A 22549-nucleotide genomic window follows, 5' to 3' on the forward strand; every position below is an offset into this window, starting at 1 on the left:
CACAAAAACGAAGTTCATACAAAATTTTAAATACTGGCCTAAAAAAGCTTCCATTTGGCGAGAAAAAATGTGCAATTTTTAAAGACTCCGATTTGAGTACAACCTTGTGAAGTGCTGCTTAACTTTGATGATCGAACGAGCGAAGTCTTAATTGCATGAATACGAGTGGACAATTTGTATATAAAAAGGAGAATGAATACTGCATTGCAATTTTTAAAATTTTTTTGCTAGATTTTATAACTTTTTAGAATTTTATTTAATTCTTGGCAGCATATAACAGCTAGAAATATATTTTGTGTTCGCTTATTTTAATAGTAAATAACGATTGTCTCCTGAAAAACCGTCAAAATTTGGGATATAACCTTTTGGAACACCACACGTCAAATGCAAAAAGAAAAGCGCGGCTCCTTACGAAAATCCTCTTTATTCTTTCGTATTAAATATTCAGTTATAACGTTCCATAATTATACTACTTTTGCATGACCCAAGTGTAATTATTTGGCAAACAGTTCTTTGCAATTAGAGTAAAATGGTAAATACGCTAACAATTCAGAAGTGGAATCGTAGTGATTAATCCATAGAGTGACGAAGAAAACGATGACAACGTGAATGACAAGGAACGAAGCAAGGGCCGTGATTTGAGTTGAAGCGAAAAGTTCGAAGCAGATTTGGACAAACATGTAAAGGAATAAATATAAGTAGAAGTTCAAGTACATAACACTGATAACGGTCATCGACATTGGACTTCGAAGCATCGTGGTGATTTGAGTGGAGGAGTTAAAATATAAAATACCATTAAAAATCAGACAGCTGACCAGGACAATATAGATTACGACGGAAGAAGAATTCCAAACGGATGTTAAGCAGGTAGCAACTTACAGTGCGATGGCTTGGTTTAATTATTGCTAGATGAAAATCGCCAAAGATACGCTTCGTTCGATGAGTTGTTGGAGAAGTTGGCCAACGCCCATATAGCTCAGTCGGTGAGAACGGAAACATCAACGCCATCTTATCGTATTACGTCAGTCTTAAGTAAGAATATCCAAACGCCTGAAGGAGGAGGAGGAAGTTTGGCACTCGACTGGATCGGAAATATTGAGACGATGCTGGTACTGAAAAATCTGTCGGAGATCCCTACTTTAGAAAGTGCTAAGCTTATGGAAGAAGTTCGAGAGTACTTTTCGCAAAAACTTTATCAGAGTGGAAAATTTACCGATGCACTGGCGAAGAATGTCAGATTGAGTCCAAGGGCAAAAATGAATCCTTGAAACGAAGGTTTAAATTTGTATTGGTCATTGGTGGTGGGAGTTGTCTAAGGTAGCGAGTGCAATTAAGTACAAAGATGGAAACGATTTTCGTTACGATTTGATGACAAAGATGAGCTTGAATAAAGGTCGAAGTGAGCGGATTCGAAGCAAGAAGGATCGACAAACATGCGAGAAATCAACAAAATTGAGCAAAGGCGGACCAAAGTGTGGAAAAGAGGAGAAATCAGGGAGTTCGTCTACAAAAAACTCGGAGAAATGGCCCCCCGTAAAGAGTGACAAGGGTGGCTACCAGTTCTATAACTGTAACGGTTTTGGGCGCTTGTTACGAGACTGCATGGAAACGAAAAGGGAGTTTGAGTTTTTATCATGTAACGAGCACAGACGCACATAACGACATTGTCCAAAGTGGGAAAAGCCTGGACATAGTGAAATCGAGCATGTGTTAACGAATACATCCATGTATGAATAAACGTTTTTTAATAATGATAAGATCAACAGTAAACCGCACGTGGCTTTTGTGGATTTTGAAATTTTAGATTGCGCATTGAATATGAGTAGCTTTTTCAGGTGATTATTAAATTGAGAAATGTTCGACGATTAGAAAAATTTAGAGTTCTCAGAGATTCCAGATGACATGTTCAGGTTGGATCATCGTAAGCAGGACCATGAACGTCATCGAGAATGAGAATATAAAGCTATTAGTGTTACCACGAGACGCGCAATTACTTGATATTTGTATTGGGCGGAGTTTTACTAAGTTATCGCAAGTTGTGTGTATTAAGATCGATGATCAGTTCTTATTCGATTTGAGCAGTGCTGCCTTTTTTAGAATACAATTAGATTAGCTTGCATAAAATAAATTGGAATCTAAGAACGAAACGGTGAGTTGGCCTGCTGTAACGATGAAGTTTTTAATTGTGGTGAACGATTTTCAGGAATTCGTTCAATCGATTTTGAGTTTGTGTGACAAACCCACGATTATAAGTGGGAAAAGACACAATGTGGTAAACAGACAAGACGTTTAATCGATATCGAGTAAAGACGAATCACGAGGATAGAAGTGACGTCATTTTAGAGCAAGTGTATGTTTGAGAATAACAACCGGACGAAATTCAAGGTTGAATGACTATCGTGATTGTGTGTTTTTTTACCTTATGCCAGTTTGCATTCACTTAAGAAGGAGAATACGGCATCAAACATACTCTCAACTCTCTAAGACCCTCTTAAACCAATGGGAAAGCTAATCGCATGAACCAAACTCGGATTTCAATCATTGTAGCAGAAAACCCACTGTCTTCAGTGGGCATGGATTTAAATGACTTAAAAAACAATAGTGCGGGCAAAATGTCGTTCAAGTGGCTTTACAGATATACGTCTCAAAGAGAAGAATGTTTGTTGCGTATTTGATCAACATAGATATCCAAATGTACGCTACGATGTGGGGGAAATCGTTTATACGATAGTTGCACTCCCAACTGATACGGGAACGTCGATGGAATCTTGTAAAAAAAGGAGAGGACCTTTAATTTTTAGTCGTTGTGTTTCACCTAACGATACATACAAGGTGTATAAGGTATAGGTTTAATTTTTTTCGGAATCAATGCGAAATGTCTTGCAAAAAACTCTTTGCGGTCATATTTTCAATAGTGACAGAAACTGGTAATCATTTAAACAATTTGTTTGAACAAGTGTACATTTTTACCATTTTTCATGAATAGGCTTGATTTTTTTGCGGAATCAATTTGAAATGTCTTGCAAAAGAATTCTTGCTGTCATATTTTTTACATGGACATGATATGCACCAGGGGAGGGGGAGTTTGCTCAATCGGACTTTGCATAACATGTGGCCCTGAAAAGGGAAATTTTAGGTAGGAATTCGTGCTTCAAAATGTAAAAAAGTAGATTTGATTCGATTCTTCCTCAGTGAAGGACGGATGCCTATCTAAAAAGCGACCCTTTTCAGGGCCCCATGACTCAAAAATGGCTGAGAGTATGACAATCTTCAAAGAGTGAGCTCAATTCTTACTTACTGGACCGCTGGACCGGGAAATGATCGGGAATTTTTTGAGATCGGAATTTTCAAAGTTTTTAATGAAATTAAATTTTTTGCTTCAAAAATTGATTTAAATAATATTATGAATAAGTAATATCTTACATTGCGAGTTTTGAAATTCCTGCCTTATTTGTACAAGCGAGCAATTTGATAGCAGCTTTAACCATTTTATAGTGAAGTATGCTGTTATTCTTTTGACGCATTTGTCGATTTCGTGATTTCGATAACCACGTGAAATTTCAAAGGATGTTCTAAACCTGTGAAAACGTGTCGGTGAACGCTATATGGAAGTAAGTAAGCTTAATCTTACAAATAAAGTTGTAAATAACATACACCGACAATAAGGTCTCGTTTATTAATGGCGAATTTACAGTTCATAAAGTCAAAATGGTAGTAAAAATGTCTCTTTATGAGTAAAAAAAACCAAACCTAATAAAAAATGTTTGTAATTTGGAAATTCCATACTTTGCACTACTATTTATATTTCCAAGTGAATAAGAAAAAGATAATCTTATCCCTGATTTGTAGAGAATTGAATATTGTAAAATATGGTTAGGTGTCTTTTTTTGTTTGTTTAACAATATTCCAAATATAATTTTTAATCACTAAATATACGGCAATAACAAAGTGCAACTTAAAAGCCATATACTGTTCAGAATTTCATTTATATTTATATTTTTAATTATAAAAAGACGTATTTGACGTATGCCTTTTTTACAGTTCGATCAGAATCTTGTTATGTGTATGTTTATTTCATATTCTTTCGTCTTTATGTTTAGGTTGATATAATTCTTGTTTAAAAATAAATTTTCGGTTCGAAAATTACAAATAAAAGTTTGTATGGATCAACAGGCTCTGTGTAGCCACTTGAAGAGTCGTAAACACAGTTAATTGATAGCTACACAAAACAAAACCATGGATGTTGGTGCACTAATTTCAGGAATGAATAATTTTGTCCAAGATATATCTTCCAAAAAGCTCACCACATCTACAACTGCTATAATGGTGCGTAAATATTTTTATTATTATTAGTATACCATTAAGCCATATCCCTTTCAGGGTAAGCGTGACTCACTCGGTGAGGATGGGAGTCATGTGGGGGAGGGGCTATAGATTTTTAGATTGATCTAGAGTTCATGTGCTATTTATTTAAATAACTCGTTTGTTCCGCAACACTGCTACGACGCAGATCGCTGGTGAATCTCTCTAGCGAAAAAACCAAGTGAAGAACCTCACAAAGTCATCATCTGAAGCTATCCACTCGGGACTATTAGTGTCCAATTATTATTGTAAAAAAAAATTATTTTTGCATAAATTTTTATGTAAATATAGAAATGTATAAATTGTTTTGCTTATCATTCTATAATTTAATTTACGCAGACTAATTCTCAACCAAATCATCCTGCAGAATCTTAAATTCTGTAAACTTAGTGACTACAACCAATTCATTGCTTGATACTACCAACAATCCATTGCAAAATCATATTGCGTCTCCTATAGTGGTGAGTAACCATTTTCAATATAGTGGTGACAAAATTCAATTGTAATTTAAAATATAGTGTCATAAAAATGTGAAATTATGGGTGGCAGCAATCCCACAAAATAAAGCTCCACACTTGAAAACTCTACTTCACTGTTTTTACACGCGGTGTAAATATTTTTCCGCAGTTTTATATTATTGAGTGTTTTAATATGTAGAATCAAAAGATGCAGGGTTTCGAAAATTAAAATAATGATGAAAATTTATTGAATTCACTTATGTAGAGTATTCTTGTACAGGGTGTCACTGTGTAGAGTTTGTTTAAATTCGAAATATTTAAATTATTATATTGTGTAGAGTTTTACGGGGTAGGATTCAACCGTATTGACGCAAAATTGAAAATAATGAATTTTTTAAACGAATATGATTTGTAGAGTTTACGGGAATAAAGTTTACATAATCCTGTATAATTTCTACCGCATCTCGAAATTCTACTGATTAATTTCGTTCTAGTAGCTTTTTTATGAAATGATTAACATAATTATTGATATGCCATAAATCCTGAATCAATTGTATTCTTTTTTAGAAAAGCCATTTTGCTTTGCTTGTACCAGTCAATAAAAAAACAGAACCTTGTGGTGTAAAGTTGCATCTCATGAATGATAGCATTATAGAAGCGGAAATACTGTGGTGTCTACAAGGCGTCGTAAGCCAAAAATCAATGAGAACTTTATCGAGTGATGCAAAGGACTAAAATTGGCTATACTATATAGTACGGTCTAGCACCATATTTTAAAGGTGGATATGGTGCATATGGTGCAATTGGTGAAGTCGATAAAGTACCGATTAATTCAGTTTTCATGCAGGCTGCTAGGAGCGCTCATTCGAAATATCTGGAAGCTGGAAGGAAGAAGCGGAAGGTAGAAGAAGATATCAAAGAAAAAGCATCTGATAAACAGATTAAAAAGAATGCTGCTAGAGAACTTAGGGAGAAAAAAGCTTCCATCTTAGAAGATGCGCGAAAATGTGCATAAGACATTGATCAAGAGATTAAAAAACTGGTTCACTAAATGTAACAGCGTTTACCACTGCGAAATATTTAAAATATGTTTCGTATTACGTCAAAACCCTGTGATCTCGTTTCGTTTACAAAACGAATTCCCATTGTAAAGTTATAACAAACAAACTAATGATTTTTTAAATTCTTATTGACATTTCATGACATTTTAATGTTACTTATAGAAACATGTAAATGCTTCCTATAAGCAATAGTTAATAGAGGTTATAGTTTAAGTAATTAAAGTATTTTTAACCTTAAGTTATGTTAAGGATCGCTTTGTTTGTACCGAATCAGTCAGTATTATGTGTATGAACATAATTTGTGTTATATTCAACAGAAATTAAAGTTTATATGTTCAGAATATCAAATAAACAGATGTTTTGACACGCCTGAAAGCATTAACTATTCTTTACTGCAAAATATTTTTGTAATGACTGGGAAAATTTTTTTTCACTATTGAAAATATGATAGCGAACAGTCTTTTGCAAAACATTTCGCATTGATTCCGAACAAAATCAAACCTATTAATAAAAACTGGTCAAAATGTCCATTTGCTTATAAAAATTGTTTAAATAATTATCAGTTTCTGTCACTATTAAAAATATGATAACAAAGAGTCTTGCAAAACATTTTGAATTAATTCCGCAAAAAAAATCAAACCTATCAATAAAAAAATCGTCAAAAAGTGCATTTATCACAGAAAGTTTAGGAACAAAAAGTTGTAACTTTGTTGTTAAATAACAAATGTTGGTTGAGTCGAAATAAAATATCCGCAGTTGCATTGCACTGTCGGTCGTTTTTTGTCTAAAAAAGGTGATTTTTCCCACTGTGTGTCATCGCGAGAAAGACGTGCTCTACGAAGAAGTTTTCTAGTTGTCACTCAGAAAATTCAGTTTGATGTTAAAAATAACCACGTTATAAGGTTCAATTGACTGACATGGACAACGGGAATATAAGTACGCAAGTAAGGCGTTCGAAACCAGTCGTACAGGCTTCCACGAGTGATGAAACATGTTTTTGACTGCCAAGGAACTGGAGGAAGATTTCTAATAGGATGCCCGATTGTTGGCAAATTATTTTTGATGTGATATTATTATACCATTAAGCAATATCCCTTTCAGGATAAGCATGATTCGCTCAGTGAAAAGAGAATTGTAGGAGGCGGCAATGGGGTGGGGATGTAGATTTTTACATTGATCTAGAATTGCCGTGGCGTTTATTTAAATAGCACGTTCGTTTCGCAACCCTGCTCCAATCTAGGTTGCTGAATAATGTCTCTAGAGATCACTCCTGGCGGAGAGGTTTACAGAGGCATCATATAAAGCACTCTACTCGAGTCCATTAGTATTAAAAGTATTTTCTTTCAGGCATGATTCACTCTCCTGACACTCTTCATCATGAATTTCTTATAAACTATTTGTTGCCACACTTTTTTGCACTGACGTACCTCTTTAGATTCCTTCACGTTCATGCATTTCCTCATGCAAGCTCTTGTGTTTGTATGACTTTCTATATTTTTCGAAGTAGGGTCTCATTTACACATTCCAACCACTCTTTTCTCGGATTGCCTCTGGCTGCCCTACCATTTACCTGACCCCAATATAAATTTTTCGTTAGTCGTTCATCCTATATTTTCTAACTATCGTGTTCTATGTCGCAGTTGTGCTGTCCTGTTGCCTCTCCTTTCAATAATTCCTTGAAAGAGTCCCTCAACGCCTGTAGTATCCCGCTTGTTTCATATAACATTTCACCTTTACTATTTCTCATGCTCACTAATTGTGTGCTAGTACTTTCTTTCATAGCGTTCAACGCTATTTCATGAAACAGCTTCTTGTTTCCTTCAAAACCGTTTTTCACTTTCTTCTCTTCTTCTGTTCTAACTTTGTCTTTACTTTCTTTAACCGATTCTTTAACCCGAGCTTCTGGACACCCGTAGGATCTAGGTATTCATGTTTTTCTGTCACGGGCGGTAGACTACCGCCCACGCGCCCGCTTGAAGGTTAAATATACCACTTTTACATAACCCAAGTATAATAAGAAGTTATAGGTTTCAGAAGACATGATCATGGTTTCTTAAAGCATTAAATCCCATTTAATGTTGCAATTAAATATTATTAAATAATAAAATTACCACATACCTTCGGCACTGCTTCCTGATAAATCTTTAAAATTAGCTAGACTCTACTCGACAGGAGATCTCTATACTTTACTTAGTTTTGTTGAGTGTCAGGCCCATTCGAGGCCACTTTAATTCTCAAAATCTAAAATAACAAAATAAGGATTCGAAAATCTCGACAAAAAAAGGAAACTAGATTCTAATCCCAGGACGCAGTGTACCGGATGGTGATAAAAACGATACCTAGACTTTTTTCTATCATAACCTCGCTCATTTCACAAAAATTCGTAATCGGAATATTCGATGTTGCGACTCCTACCGTACCTCCTTGCAATTAAATTAGCTCGATCTTGACTAGAGGATGGGAGTCGTTCATTAATATTTGCGGATCCCAGTAAAAATTATCTTGACTAATTAGAGGATGAGTATCATTCTTTGATATCCGCGGATCCGAGTATAAATTATCACGACAACGATCGTTCCTACTGTGGTTCAAAGCGTCATCATGACGATAAAAAATGTCGTGATTCGGCTCATCAACTCTTCCAGTAGTATACCTTGATCCGGAAGGGACTTTAGATCTCAAATCTGGTTTTTTAGTTTGTGTGGTTGATTTGCTACTCGCACCTCCTTGATGATCTAAGCAAGGAACCTGATCTCCCGAACTATCCCCAAGATCAATCGTTGCCTCCATATTGTTATTTGGTTCTTTACCGGATGTATTCGCGACTTTATTGTTCATTGATTCTAGAGAATTCACGTTTTTGCCTCAAACCGTGGACTTGTTTGATCTAATATTACTCTGAATCTTGAAATATTCGAAACCTTTTACTGTTTCTTTCGAATCTTTTGTCTTTGTGGTGTCTGATAAGCAAGTTACTTGTGAATCATCTAGTGATAATCCACTTGCCTTTTATAACTATAACGCGGGATCAATATACTCGACTTCGCTTCTAAAACTGCGCTAAAATCTAACGAGTCTTTCGCGTAAAATGGGAACAGTACCATCGACCGGCAAATCCCTATTTATGACTTCTGAAACTAACTCCTCTTTATTCAGTGGGTGGATCAACGAATCACTCGTGTTATTATTGTCACTCATTATGTCCAAGTCTAATCAAGTTCGATAAGTAAATACGTTGTCTATACTTTACTCTAGCGGTCAATAGCGATGACGCCATAACAGAAGGTTAATTATTATTCAAAATATAAGAAATCTACTTGAAATTAAAAGCCAAGAATTTCTGAGGTTCGGTACAGGGACAATTATTTGTGCTACTCAACATGTGGGGGGTTAATTGGGTACTTCCTCAGAATTTCAGTTATTCAAAATTCTGGTCGGGGATCTTTCTTTTGGATTCTTTTCTCAAATGAATTGATTGTTTATCTTAAATTTTGGAATCCTTAAAATAATTCAAGATCGTGTTACGTTAGCGTATGAGAATTGTGTTTAGTTTTCAGTAACAATAGCCATATTACACCATAGAAAAAATTTTAAACATTCAATATCCTATACTTTACTAAGTTTCGTTGAGCGCCAGGCCCGTTCGAGATCACTTTAATTCTCAAAATCCAAAAGAACAAAATAAGGATTTAAAAATCTCGGCAAAAAAAAAGGAAACTAGATTCTAATCCAGGGACCAGTGTACCATTTTACCACACGGTTTATATTTGCGGCGTTTGGTATTACAACATTTTGAAGATCTCGACAAATTCGTTAATATAGAACAATTTTAATCTACCTAAACTCGGCAGATAGGACTTTCAACTTGGTTACATTAGAATCTTAAATGGCAATTTATTATGCGAAAACTAAACTAACCCCGAAAAATAAGCGTATCTGCCCGAAACTCCATTCTAGGCAATTTCTAAAAATTGAAAATTATAAAATACGTTTTTAAATCGGGCTAAGCGATATTCTTGAAAAAATTCATCTCAATTTTATCAAAACTCAAAGAATTTAATCATAGATACTTCAAAAAGGCTTAAACTCATATCCTTTATTGAAAGAAACCGAAATTCAATTACATTAACAGTCTAAATCCCGAAAGACTAGTAAGGGGTACATCGTAACCTCAAAGTCGGTACATCGGTACCTCAAAGACGGTTATCGATACCTCAATGTCGGTCACTGCCTAATTTAAGAAAAATTAGTAATAGCCTCTAACTCAAAATAGGTCAGAGCCCAATTCAAATATTAATTGGTAATGGCCTTGATTCCAAAACAAGCCATAGCCCAATTTATAATTAAATTGGTAATGATTCTTACTCAAAAACAAGTTATAACACAATTTATAACTAAATTGGCAATGACTCTTACTCAAAATCTTTAGCTGCACCGAAACGCTCTAGCTAGTATCATAACACAACAAGTACTATAGCCTAGCCTGCTAAAATCTAGTAGCAAACTATAGGAATCTACTTCTTCTCAACTTCGAAATTTCCCAAAAATATTAATATTATCGTCATCAGAAATCACGCTAAGCCCACTTGGTACCATCGATAATAAGTTCGTTCTCAAATTCACAAACCCTAAGCTCAAAATCGTTCAAATAAAAGTAACAACATGTTATCCAAAATCCTTAATACTCTCAAAAAGAATTAAACAACTTTTTCAAACTTAGTCAACGAAATCTTAGGAAACATGTCAGATAAACAATTCATTCGAATTATTGAAGATAAACAATCCTGAAAATGATTTAGTAAGTTTTGGAAAACTACACAATTCTGCCATCCGACTCCGAAATTAAATGAATTTCTAATTAAATCGACACATGTCGCTGAATTATCCAATTTAACAAAGTCACCAAAAATCAGACAAATTCTAAATAAAATCGGCACATCTCTAGAAATTACACAATTCCGCCGGATGATTTAAATTCACCAAATTTTTAACATAAAAAGGCATGTGTTTATAAATTGTTCATCCTAACCAATGCACTAGGAATGAAGCAATTCTCAAATTAAATCAATACATGTCAATACTTACATGTCAATCATTTCTGAGTTAAACTGGCATTCTTCAAAATTAAAGAAACTACACACTTGTCGGCGCCTCTAAGTGTTCAGTCAATTAAAGGTTTGGGATAGGTGGAAAATCCGTGGTTGAGTAATACTCGAAAATGACTCAGTTCCCCCAATTTCACTATCAGTGCCTGGGAAGCCATTTTGTTAATTTCTCCGCGTAATTAGAACAAAATTTTTAAATTTTAAACTATAGGAGTTGCTTGAAAGTGGTTTCACTCACGGTTCTTATTTAACAATTACACGTCACTTGGCTGGCGACTCAGTTCATACATCGCATAAATCATGGAATAGTGATCGACTGGGCTCAGTTCAAAAATCACTTAAATGAATCAATTACCGGGGAAATACATTTCATATAAGTTATAATCACAGGTCAATGTAAATATGATATCACATAAATAAAAGGCCCAGTTGAGGAGTCTTCGTCTCGAGAACGTGTGACGTCATTTTCTCTACAGTAAAGAAGTCTAAAGATTTAAGTTTCAATTTAAGTCTCAAAGTTGAAAGATGTCCCTTGATGTCTCACGATGTGTCAACGAGCTCAGATCGTTACAACAACAGCAGCAAAAGAAAAGGAAACGGACCGAATAAGTCCTTAAAATTATAAATCTTAAATGTAGTCCTAGTCATGGAGTTTCCGTACCACAGCCGCGATATCTGACCTTTCAAAATCAAATCATTGAATTTAAGAAAAATCTTTATATGTTAAATATAAATTGATTAAATAGAATTTGTGAGTTTCAAGAATTTTTCAACGTCACACCCAATACAACCGGAACGTGTACATCGTCCACTCCTGTCCTTTCTATCCTAGAAGGTAATCAAGAACGGGAGATTTACGCAAGAGACTTCGTATAACACTGTTCTTTAAAGTCCGGTCTCTAGCCGCGGATAACCTTACACGGCAAACGGAACAGTGTCGAGATGCATTTTTTATCTCTGGATACTTTTTAGAGCTACCAACCTTTGTACAATGTTATAAGGAATAGTTTTGACGGACTAGATGAAGTTATTTCTGAAGACCAGCCTCTTGCATCTGGCTCGCGTTGCACTGAGCCTGACGCTGACAGGCCAGGATTTAGTTAAGTTGGCTAAGAAGTGAAGCTTTCATACCTCTAAAGCATATTTGACCCGTTTTTCTTCCTCCTTTACCGTGATATTTCCATCGGTTGGTGCCTTATATTCAATCATGTAAATTATCTTGATCTTCAGATCTTAGAGGACAATATCAGGCTTTGTAGCACTGATACGTTGAGTGATGGAGAAAGAGAAATTCCAGTAGATCTTACACTGATCATTTTTCACAGCAGATTAAAATTCCCCCTGGGCATCTGGCGAAACGTGCATTAGATCAATACCATAAAAGTGCCGAAGATGGTAATATGATACTTTTAGAGCCGCATTTTGTCTCTATGTATCCGTAGAATGCAAACTGTAAGCATCCACTGAGAACATATAAAAGTGTTTTTGGCCCTTGCTTGCACACTCGATTGTTTGTATCGCCTACCACGGTTCGTCTGAAGTGACTTTAATCCAAAGATGCGAACACTACAAATATTTGTCTTGATTTTGTATCAGGGATGTCTCTCAACTATTTTCCAATGAAAAGCAAATTTTTGCCAGTTTTATTTATATATTGTTTTATTCGTATTATTGTTTGATAAGCTATATTTTTCAAAATAAAGAAAATTTTTTTACAGTCATATTATCATTTAGAAATTAAGAATAAAGAAATATTATCATTCGAATTTTCGAAGATAGTTTTTTATTCAAAAAATGTTATCGTTTTATGATAATAAAGAAATTATGTTGAATAATATGTACACATCACCACGCTTCTTCAAATGTTCTGGCTGCTGAACTCACAAGGTGCGCCTCAAAGTTTCTTTGGATATTCTGGATGGATTTTAGAAACTTCATGTTTGTCCCAAACAGTTTTAATATTGTCATGTACAGATGCCAGCGCCCACTCGCTGAAGAATCCGAGTCCTATCTGCTTCTTCTCACAAAAATGCTCATCATGGAAAGAGACTGCATGAACTTTAGGAGTGATACTGATTGTCAAAATTATGTAAGTTTAAAGAAAAGCTGCAATGCTAGCTTTAAAGTATAGGTCAAGATTATTTCCAAAACTTGCTGTCACAAGTTTCTTGAAGTTTTCGTAAACTTGTACATAATCGCGTAACCTAAAATTACGCCGCCGTTGTAATTGGCGCAAAAGGTCCACTTTTCTCTAAAGCTTTTTACAGGAATTACCCTTAAATTCTGAACTACCGTGCGTTATTTCGCTATCAACTTGACAGGATTTTGCAGATTTTGCAGATTCTTTTTCGAATTCATCTAACATATGAGCAAACAATGTGTTTACAACACCTAGCATTGAATGTAATTCTGATTAAGGAATAATCTCAAGGAACGTTTTGTCGCTGTTGGTTTTGAATAGCGATGGCTGAACACAATTCAATTAGTTTTTCGAGTTGATGTTTTTCAGCATAGAACCACGTACATGGATAAAGGTTGCTGTAAGGTATAATGCCCAACAGGACGTTTTCTAGCTTCAAATCAGTGACGATGGTTCCTTCGAATTAATGGACTGAATGAAAAGAGAAACATTCTAATAAAATTCGCCACCTTCATCAATTTCAAATTTGAAATTTATCCAAATGACTTATCGTTTTTCTTGAATGTACTTATTTGAGTTAGTTGTAAGTTTGATGTCTTCTAATATTTTTCTCCAGTCACTTTTTTATTTATTATTGACAAAATTACTTGACTTTGTACATTCGGCGCTGTTTCCGCCAAGCAGGCAGTCCAATTTTCTACCTGGGAAGATGAATGGTATTGATGAAGATTACGCTTGGCAATGACAGAAATGCAAAAGCTCTCCGTTGAGATCAAGTATTCATCTGAACAAAACTTGCATTTCGCCAAATTTTCTGTAGCAAATATTACCTAACATTTTCGGTTAAGTGGGCAGTAGGGTCTAGTGGGTGAAAAAGCACTTTTTTAAAGGATATTTTTAGAGATGTGCTTAAAGTAAATTTATTGTCATATTTTACACATTACAAAGCATGATTCGGTGAACATTCGGTTAAATTTTGGATGAAAAATATTTTAAAATAAGCCGGTGGTAATGCACTTGACAGGTCGATGCAGAAAATTTGTCATCCTGGGGTCTCTCTGTGTCTTCAAGATACACGAAGGATTCTCCAGCCTGTCGTTGTGATTTCGTCGTACCGTGTGGACACCCATCTAAAGGTCATGAAATGTGCCCATAGGTGTCATTTTGATAGATGGCAGTTGCTCCCAGTGAAACTCTGCTGTGGTTGTTTACACTGTTTTTTACATTATGTGTGTGTGTCCCTTTTCATGCAATGCAATGTTGTTAGGGGGCGTAAACTGAAATTGAAACAATTTTTTATTTGAGGAATCCAAATAGTAGCAGTATCAGTCAAATATATATTCAAAAAGAAATGAAATTCCATGAAGTAGGTTAATTGATAAGTTGACATATTATTTTTATTTGCAGACATACACCGGCTCCATATTGGTGGCAGTCAATCCCTACCAAATTTTGCCAATTTACACAGCCGAACAAATAAAACTTTATAAGGATCGGAAAATTGGTGAATTGCCACCGCACATATTTGCAATAGGCGATAATAGTTATGCCCATATGAATCGGTATGGGCAGGATCAATGTATTGTAATAAGGTAATTACTTTTAAATAGATAAACATTTCAATTGCAAATGACAAGAGGAATGTCAAAGAAGGTGTTCTTTGTTTTCAATTCATACTTTTTGTAAATAAACTTCAGGGCCCCAAAGTAAAACTGTGACATTCCTACGACTCAATATTTGGTAATTTGGAGAAAACTGGCTTTAAAGAAAATCAAGACCAACTTATAGACTTAAACATGCTGTTTTCTAAGTGGCCCTGTAGCTCTGCGGTAGAGCGCCCGGTTCGAGCGCAGAGGCCGCAGGTTCGATTATCGCCACCTGCATTACAAAATTCTGGTTTGCTTCATAAGTATATAAATGTTCATATAATCTATTCCATCCTAAAATTGTTGTCAATTGCCCGATAATAAACATTTAGCCTACTTTTTCCAATAAAAAGTCACATTTTCAGAGTTATTTTACATAGAAATTTAATTTTTATACATTTTATAGATGTGATAATTTACTTTAAATTTGTTAGGAAAATATATAGTAAGACAATATTTTAAACAATTATATTATAAATAGGATATGACATTTTTTTCATGTAGGATAGTTTGATTCGTCACATGTGTCGTTTCTGCATCTAGCTGAGAATTACAATCGATAGTGAGGGGGATACGAAAAAGAGAAAGTAATGAATGCAAAGGTCCCTTCAACGAACGTAAGAGTAGTTGTTTGCTTGCCGAGACAATTTAAAAAATGATTTTTAAAAATGTCGAGAAGTACTTCGTAATTCTAATACTTTTGCGTTTTAAATAACACAATAATGTTGACGATAAATTCTCCAAGTGTTCTTGGTCCTTCGACAGAAAATCATCTCCTGTATTTTACGACATGATAAAACACGCGTAGTTCGCTGCGAATCTTTGTAATGATCAAGACATTTTTTGGAATGTAAATCAGTAGTGCTTTCGAGTGGAAAATTTAAGAATAATGTGCCTATAACTAAATCTACCTTTATTCGATGTGCAAGATCTGGCACATCGAAAATGTAGCACGTATCTTATTTAAAATTTATTATTTTTAACATTCTTCATCAATTTTAACTAAATGGTTAAATTTATAAAATTTTGTAGAAATTACCTTTTTAGGTGAAAACAACAACTGAAAATGTAAGTTCTTTGATCGGAAAAAATCATATTGAGTGTTTATTATTGCGTAATTGACGTTTTTACGAGGGAATTGTACATATAAACACTTAAATACTTTTAAGCAAACAAAATTCTTTAAATTCAGGCGACAAAAATCGAGCCCGCGGTCTCTGCGCTCAAACCAGCCGCTCTATCGCGGAGATGCTCGGCTACGTGAGAGTCGGCATTTTCAAGTCCATAAGCTGGTCTCGATTTTCGTTAAAACCGTTTTTCTACAAACTGGTCAAATTTTGGGTCCTAGTAATTTCACGATTTTATTTTAAGGCCATGACCTTTTTTTACAAAAAGCATGAAACAAAACAAGAAACACGACCACTGACCTTACACTTGCGAACCATGAAAAACTAAAACCGCCTAATTTAATTTTCAGATGTAACTCTTTTTTCACGTAACATGGGGGAAATTATGCAAGAACACATCAATTTAAAGAGTAGGCTATTTGCATTTCATAGAAAAATAGCACAAAATTTTACATAACTGGAGAATTTTTTGTCGAGATATTATGAGTAACAAATGAGTGGAAAAAAACTGATTTTCGGTATGAAAACAAAAAATGTGACTTTCTTGTGAGAGCAGTTTTTAATCGAAATAAAACTGTTTCTGGGTAAAGGTTTGCATTGCCATTGCACTTGGGAACCTAACTAACTATATGTTTGAAGCTGCAGATTTTGTATTTCGTATTTATAATTAATAATGAACTTTTTGTTACTCGGTGCGTTTCTGACAAATAAATGTCGATTTTTTTTGTTAGCTTTGGTAAAAGATGTTGTGTACCAACTATTTTTACTCCTCGAGATCCGAAAATGTCAATAAATCTCGGTTCGATCATTTTTTCCGATATTTCAAATGATTATTACTATTTAAACTCCTTAAACCCATTGGCGTTTGTGATTTATCAATGATACGTTACAATTGTATAAAAGGAAATATTTTTTCTTAAGTATTTTTCTCACTAAAATCGAAGACTTACTTTTTGATAAGAAGCGTGAAAACTAAACTTTGAAAATGTTTCTTAAAAACACTAAAAACAGGTAAATAATTGATTTTATGAACTGCTTTTTTGTGTGAAAAAAGTTAAATGAATGATTAAGATTTTCTGGGTTTTCATTACTGTTCTCAATTATTCTCGATAAATTATATGAAAACTTTGGGAATTTTAGTGACCTACAATTGCATAGTTTCCCCCTGGTAGACCAGGTGCCCTATGAAAAAAGGCTCATTCAGGCAAATTAATGCTACCTGAGAAATTTGACATCGGATTCTTGAAGTGCTAACATGGAGAACAAAAGTTTATATGTATGCAACAAAGGCTTCGTAACCAACGTATGTACAAACAATCGTCAAGGATAGCAAAAACAGGTTTTTTGTTTATTGCAACTAACATGTATGTTTGTCAGCAAAAAAGTGTAGTTGAAAACTGTAGGTCTTACAAATGCCTACAAAATGACCTTTCGTACATCAATATCTCAAAATTTGTTTACTTGGAAGAGAAATAAAAACCGTATGACAGTGTCCGTTTTAAATATGCAATTATTATTGAATTCATGAATTAACAAGTTTCAAATGATTAGAAAATATGTCCCTTACCACCCTTAAAAAGTGTGCAAAACTTCAGGCCGAAATAATAATTAGTTTTCCATAAAAACTTATTCGTTGCTAAAAATTGGACTATTTTCCAACTGAATTTCTACAGATTTGGCCTATATAATCTCAATAAAAAGTGGCTTATTGTCCTCTACAAAAGTTTGCCGATTTTATAATGCTCAATTTTGTACCAAATATAGCAAAAGATTTGTACTAATTGGCATAAAATGCATAAAGATATGCATTCTAAATTTATTGTTTATAATTGTGTCTTATTCACGGAAAAGTTCACAGAAAAGGATCGAATCATTCAGTGGAGGCGGAGTGGGGGTAGCCGTTGTGGCATACTAGGAACTCGCGCCGGAATTGAATTTATGTGTTCAAATTACAAACAGTTTTAATAACTCAGCAACAAATTGTTGCATGAAGGTGTTTTCTTTAATGTGGCCTAACTTTCCGTACTCATTACCAGATTTTTAGTTCTACTCGAAATAATTATATCCAATACCTTATGTTTAAACCTATTTTATGTATCTTCCCTAATTTTGCCATTAATGTATTGTTTATTGGATTGACTAGAATATATCACTTATTCTTTTAAAGATTTACATATTAAAAATTACTTTAGGAAAAAAATTGTAAAAGACTCTTCAAATATTGTCTAATAACAATACGTACTATATTATAATATAATAATGCATTGCCTTAGAAATTTTATAATAAAAGGTACAGCTCTATTCTGTACTTGATTTAAATTTTAGGTTTTAAACTCTTCCCACTCAAATTTTTGAGGGGAAACTTGAGTGAAGGTCCTACGTGACAAATTTCTGATTCTACGGAGTTTCCAAAAGGCGAGTTTGCTTACCCGAAGTGACTCATAGCCATTATCCTGACCCTCCCTTGTAGCCAAGGATGTATTTAAGAGCCGTAAAATGCCCGCAGCCAGCATGCAAACAGCCCGTGGTTACGCGATGCCGCCATGCTCTTACGTTTCTTCCAACTCCCCTTCTATCTTGAACATATCGGAACATAGTTAATATAAATTAAATTGATATACACTACCGGTCAAAATTTTGGGTTCACTTAGAAAAATCGTTTTTTTTTTGTATTTATCGCTTTAATTATACCGGAGTTAAAAAAATGTCTCTTTAAAAGGTTGATTGTTTTCGAAATTCTGTCTAAAATAAGCACAGGGTGAAGCCTATTTGTCTAGTTTTTAAGTAGATATTGAAAAAATAGTGTAAATTTCAACGTTTTCTTAAATTTTCAATAATTTCCGAAACAGTCAACGTTTTTCAATGTTCTTGGGCTCATTTTGAAGCTTTTTTCACCGTATCACAATAGCTTACGAGTATAAATCGTAAAAAAAAATTTTCCAATTGCAGGAACTTGAAGTTGTAATAAAAAAGTTGGATAAATTTGAAAACATCTTATCTGTAAGTAAATCAGAATAAAAGTTAAATAACTATATATTTTGAGCCCAAGAACATTGAAAAACGTTGAATATTTCGGAAGTTATTGAAAATTTAAGAAAACATTGAAATTTACACTATTTTTGCAATATCTACTTAAAAACTAGAAAAAATGGCTTCACCCTGGGCTTATTTTAAACAGAATTTCGAAAACAATCAACCTCTTAAAGAGACATTTTTTTAGCTCTGTTATAATTAAATCGATAAATAAAAAAACAAACGATTTTTCTAAGTGAACCCAAACTTTTGACTGGTAGTGTACGTGTATATATATGTTTACGTATATGCGTTTATTAATAAACCATTAAAAATAAACCATATTATCATAGGTGTTAAGACTCTAAATCTAAAATTCGAAACGTTGTCGCTTGTTATTTCAGTTTCGAGTCATTTATAGCTTTCGGAATTGTTCGAAGGTTTAGGACAGCGTCGAAACATCTGCCTATACTGCTTAATTCTTTTATTACTTTTTTTGGAATTTTTTTAGATAAATTCTAATTCAAATTTAGTATGGAATAAGGAAAAAATAACTATAAATTGTGAGTCTTCGATTATACCGGGCCTAAGTAAATCTGGCATCGGAATGTCAGTTGAAAAGACCTTCGCTTTACCTGAGCTACTTAAAACACCTTCTGTATATTCCTTTCCACCCTAAATTTACTAGGTCCTAGACTTTTAGTTAGAAAGGGGATGAGGCGATCGAGTATCTAGGTACCTCGACCTGGCTAATGGGAGGAAGGGTCAGTCGTCAATGTACTGTCGTCGCGTCATTTTGTATCTTCTGCACTTTCCGAAATTCGTATTATTAAAATAATTCAGCAAAACGCTTTTGCAGGCATAATACGTTTGTTACAAGAATGTGATAAAATGGAGAAAAAAACAACCTCTTGAATTTAGATCCTTTCTTCGATGACGAAAAAATCCTGATAGTGGGGGGAAGATTAAAAAATTCTGATCTCGCTTATTCTCAGCGACATCCGATCCTGCTTCCAAAGGCACATCATGCAACAGATTTGATAATTCGATATTATCACGAACAAAATTATCATTCTGGTATCCAAAATGCACTACGCAATTCGACAAAAATTTTGGATAACTGACGGGCGTAATCAAGTTCGAAGAATTATCGGCAAGTGTGTCCGTTGTTATCGCGTTAATCCTTCTACAGTCGAGTATAAAATGGAAGATTTTCCAAAGGTAAGAACAACAAAAGCGCGACCTTTCTTAAGCGCGGGAATTGACTATTACGGACCTTTTTCGAAAACGGAGAAGAAACTTCGCAATCGAAATAAAATCAAAGTGTACGTTTCTGTTTTCGTTTGTCTTATGGTAAAGGCAATTCATCTAGAAGTTTTTAGCGATCTTACAACCGACGGATTCTTGGCCGCGTTAAAACGATTCGTTTCCAGAAGAGGAAAACCAAAGAGTATTTTTTCTGACAACGGGACAAATTTTATTTCCGCAATTAATCAATTAAAAGAAATCTTTGCTCTATTCAATTCAGATAAACATCAAAGAAAATGTCACAATTTCTTCGGAAACAAGGGAATTGAATGGCATTTTATACCTCCGCTTTCTCCTCATTTTGGTGGCATATTTGAATCGGGAGTAAAGTGCTTCAAACATTACCTTAAACGCGTCATTACAGACGAATTATTTACATTCGAACTGTTTAACACTTTTTTCGTCGACCTGCTAGTTCTTACACCTGGTCACTTCCTTATTGGCAATCCTCTGACGAGCTTACGTGATCCAGATTTTACGTCAACTCCATCCAATCGATTGTCAACTTGGCAACATATTCAAAAACTTCGTCAACATTTCTGGAGCCGCTGGTATAAGGAATATTCAAACGAATTAAATATTCGGAACAAATGGGTCGCTTGGAAACACAATATTAAGGAAGGAACTGAACTCATCCTGGCAAAGATAGAGTGATTAGAATTGTCACCGTTAAGACTGCAACCGGCGATTTGAACCGAAATGTAACAAAACTGTCTCCGTTACCTATCGAAGAAAATGTCAATAGTTAGATAGAAAGAAATTATTAATTGATTTCAAATCGTAGATTTAAAATTATTTATGTCTTACGGTCCAATCGTAAATCGAAAATAAATATGAGTCAAAAAAACATGGTCTTCGAAACTCAGATATTTATTTAATAGAGAAAACTCCTTTTAAACTTCCTTACGTTTCGGTACACATGTGTAACGTTTTCAAAGGTTCCTAACCTGCGTTGATGATGGTTTAAAATAGTCAAACAGTTCAAACTTCAGTCAAAAAAAAATAACATTTAAGTCAATTGTTAAAAAAAATATTAATTAAAATTTAGTCATTTTAGAAGTCTCAAAAAATACTGAGACTTCAATCGATTATTATTAAGAAATTATTTTATTTTATACATAAGATTATATATATATATATATATATTCGGTTTTGATTCCTCTAGAATCAAACCGAAGGGACTATGACAAAGGCACCGAACGCGTCCTCGGGTTGCGGATAGAGGGTCCCTGTACCAAGGGTTCCTGCTGAATATGGTTATAAAAATAAATAGGCAGTCGCGGACAATTGTCCAGGGGTGATCCCGAAGGAATTAACCCCCAAGCGGAGGTGTGAAAACCGTGCCGAAAGCTGAATGGCACCTAGGTGAGGTGTCTAGAACGGTGACTCTGGGATACCAGGCGACCTCTCAGAGTACGCAGCCTTATCCTTGCATGCGGGGCTCTACAAGGATGGACGAACCCCTTTCCCTAGCTTCTCGTGGGAACAACAATGACAACACTAAACATAATTGTAGTAAGTGCGGTTCAAAAAAAAAGAACGCAAAGTGCTCCCGACAATGGGTCGGCCAACAATGCCGACCAATCTAGAGCTGGGGGAGCCAATGAAAATGGCGAGAAACACCTGGAGCTATCGCACTTTTCACAGCAACGTCTGCGAAACCATGCTGAACTACTCCGTAAAAGGGGCTATGTAAGCGGAACGCCTACTCTACCACAGCTAGAACAAGCCGGCAACAGAGAAAGAGAGGCGGCACTAAGACCAACCGCGGGCAGGCATCCAATAGATGAAGAGCGATGCTTTACGACCCGGAGAAACATCAACATCCAGGTTTCTCTCAAGCCTAAAGATCTGGCTGAAACGGATGACGAGCTTCATGAACATTTTTCCGGAGAATCCGATCTCTGGGCTATCAATTATTGTGTTTATAATGCAGCGAGAACTTTGGCCCATGCGAACCGGAAAATTATACCAACGATTGATCATAAGACCAAAAGACGAATGCATCAACTTGCCATAAAGATTGGCTGGACAAGACAGTACGCGTCCCGCATTCAGTGTGTGATTGACGACATTCACATCTGGCAGGAATTTTACCGCCAAGGTTCGAAATTTCGCGCGCATACTCCGGACCCCTTATCACACACTTAACAAGTCAAAGCTGCTGACCATCAGATAGCATATTGTTGAGAGAATACGGATACTATCTGACGCTAAGAGATGTCCAAAGCAAAGGGAGAGGTGGGTCAGAGAAAATCAACAGTTTCTCTCTGACCCATCTCGACTCTTCCAAGACCCTCCAGTTACTGTCGAACACCCACCCAAACCAG

At 35.0% G+C, this 22549-nt stretch overlaps 1 protein-coding gene across 1 annotated transcript in view; it reads left to right on the forward strand.

The window, feature by feature from the left end:
• Positions 1-22549, forward strand: part of LOC117180442 (myosin-VIIa) — a 414863-nt gene that overhangs the window by 174596 nt on the left and 217718 nt on the right. Inside the window, exon 5 of the mRNA XM_033372940.1 lies at positions 14534-14718. Coding sequence (XP_033228831.1) covers positions 14534-14718 — 185 coding nt within the window. The remainder of the gene's footprint in view (positions 1-14533; positions 14719-22549) is intronic.

Source organism: Belonocnema kinseyi, chromosome 9, assembly GCF_010883055.1.
Source record: "Belonocnema kinseyi isolate 2016_QV_RU_SX_M_011 chromosome 9, B_treatae_v1, whole genome shotgun sequence".
NCBI classification, from domain to species: Eukaryota; Metazoa; Arthropoda; class Insecta; order Hymenoptera; family Cynipidae; genus Belonocnema; species Belonocnema kinseyi.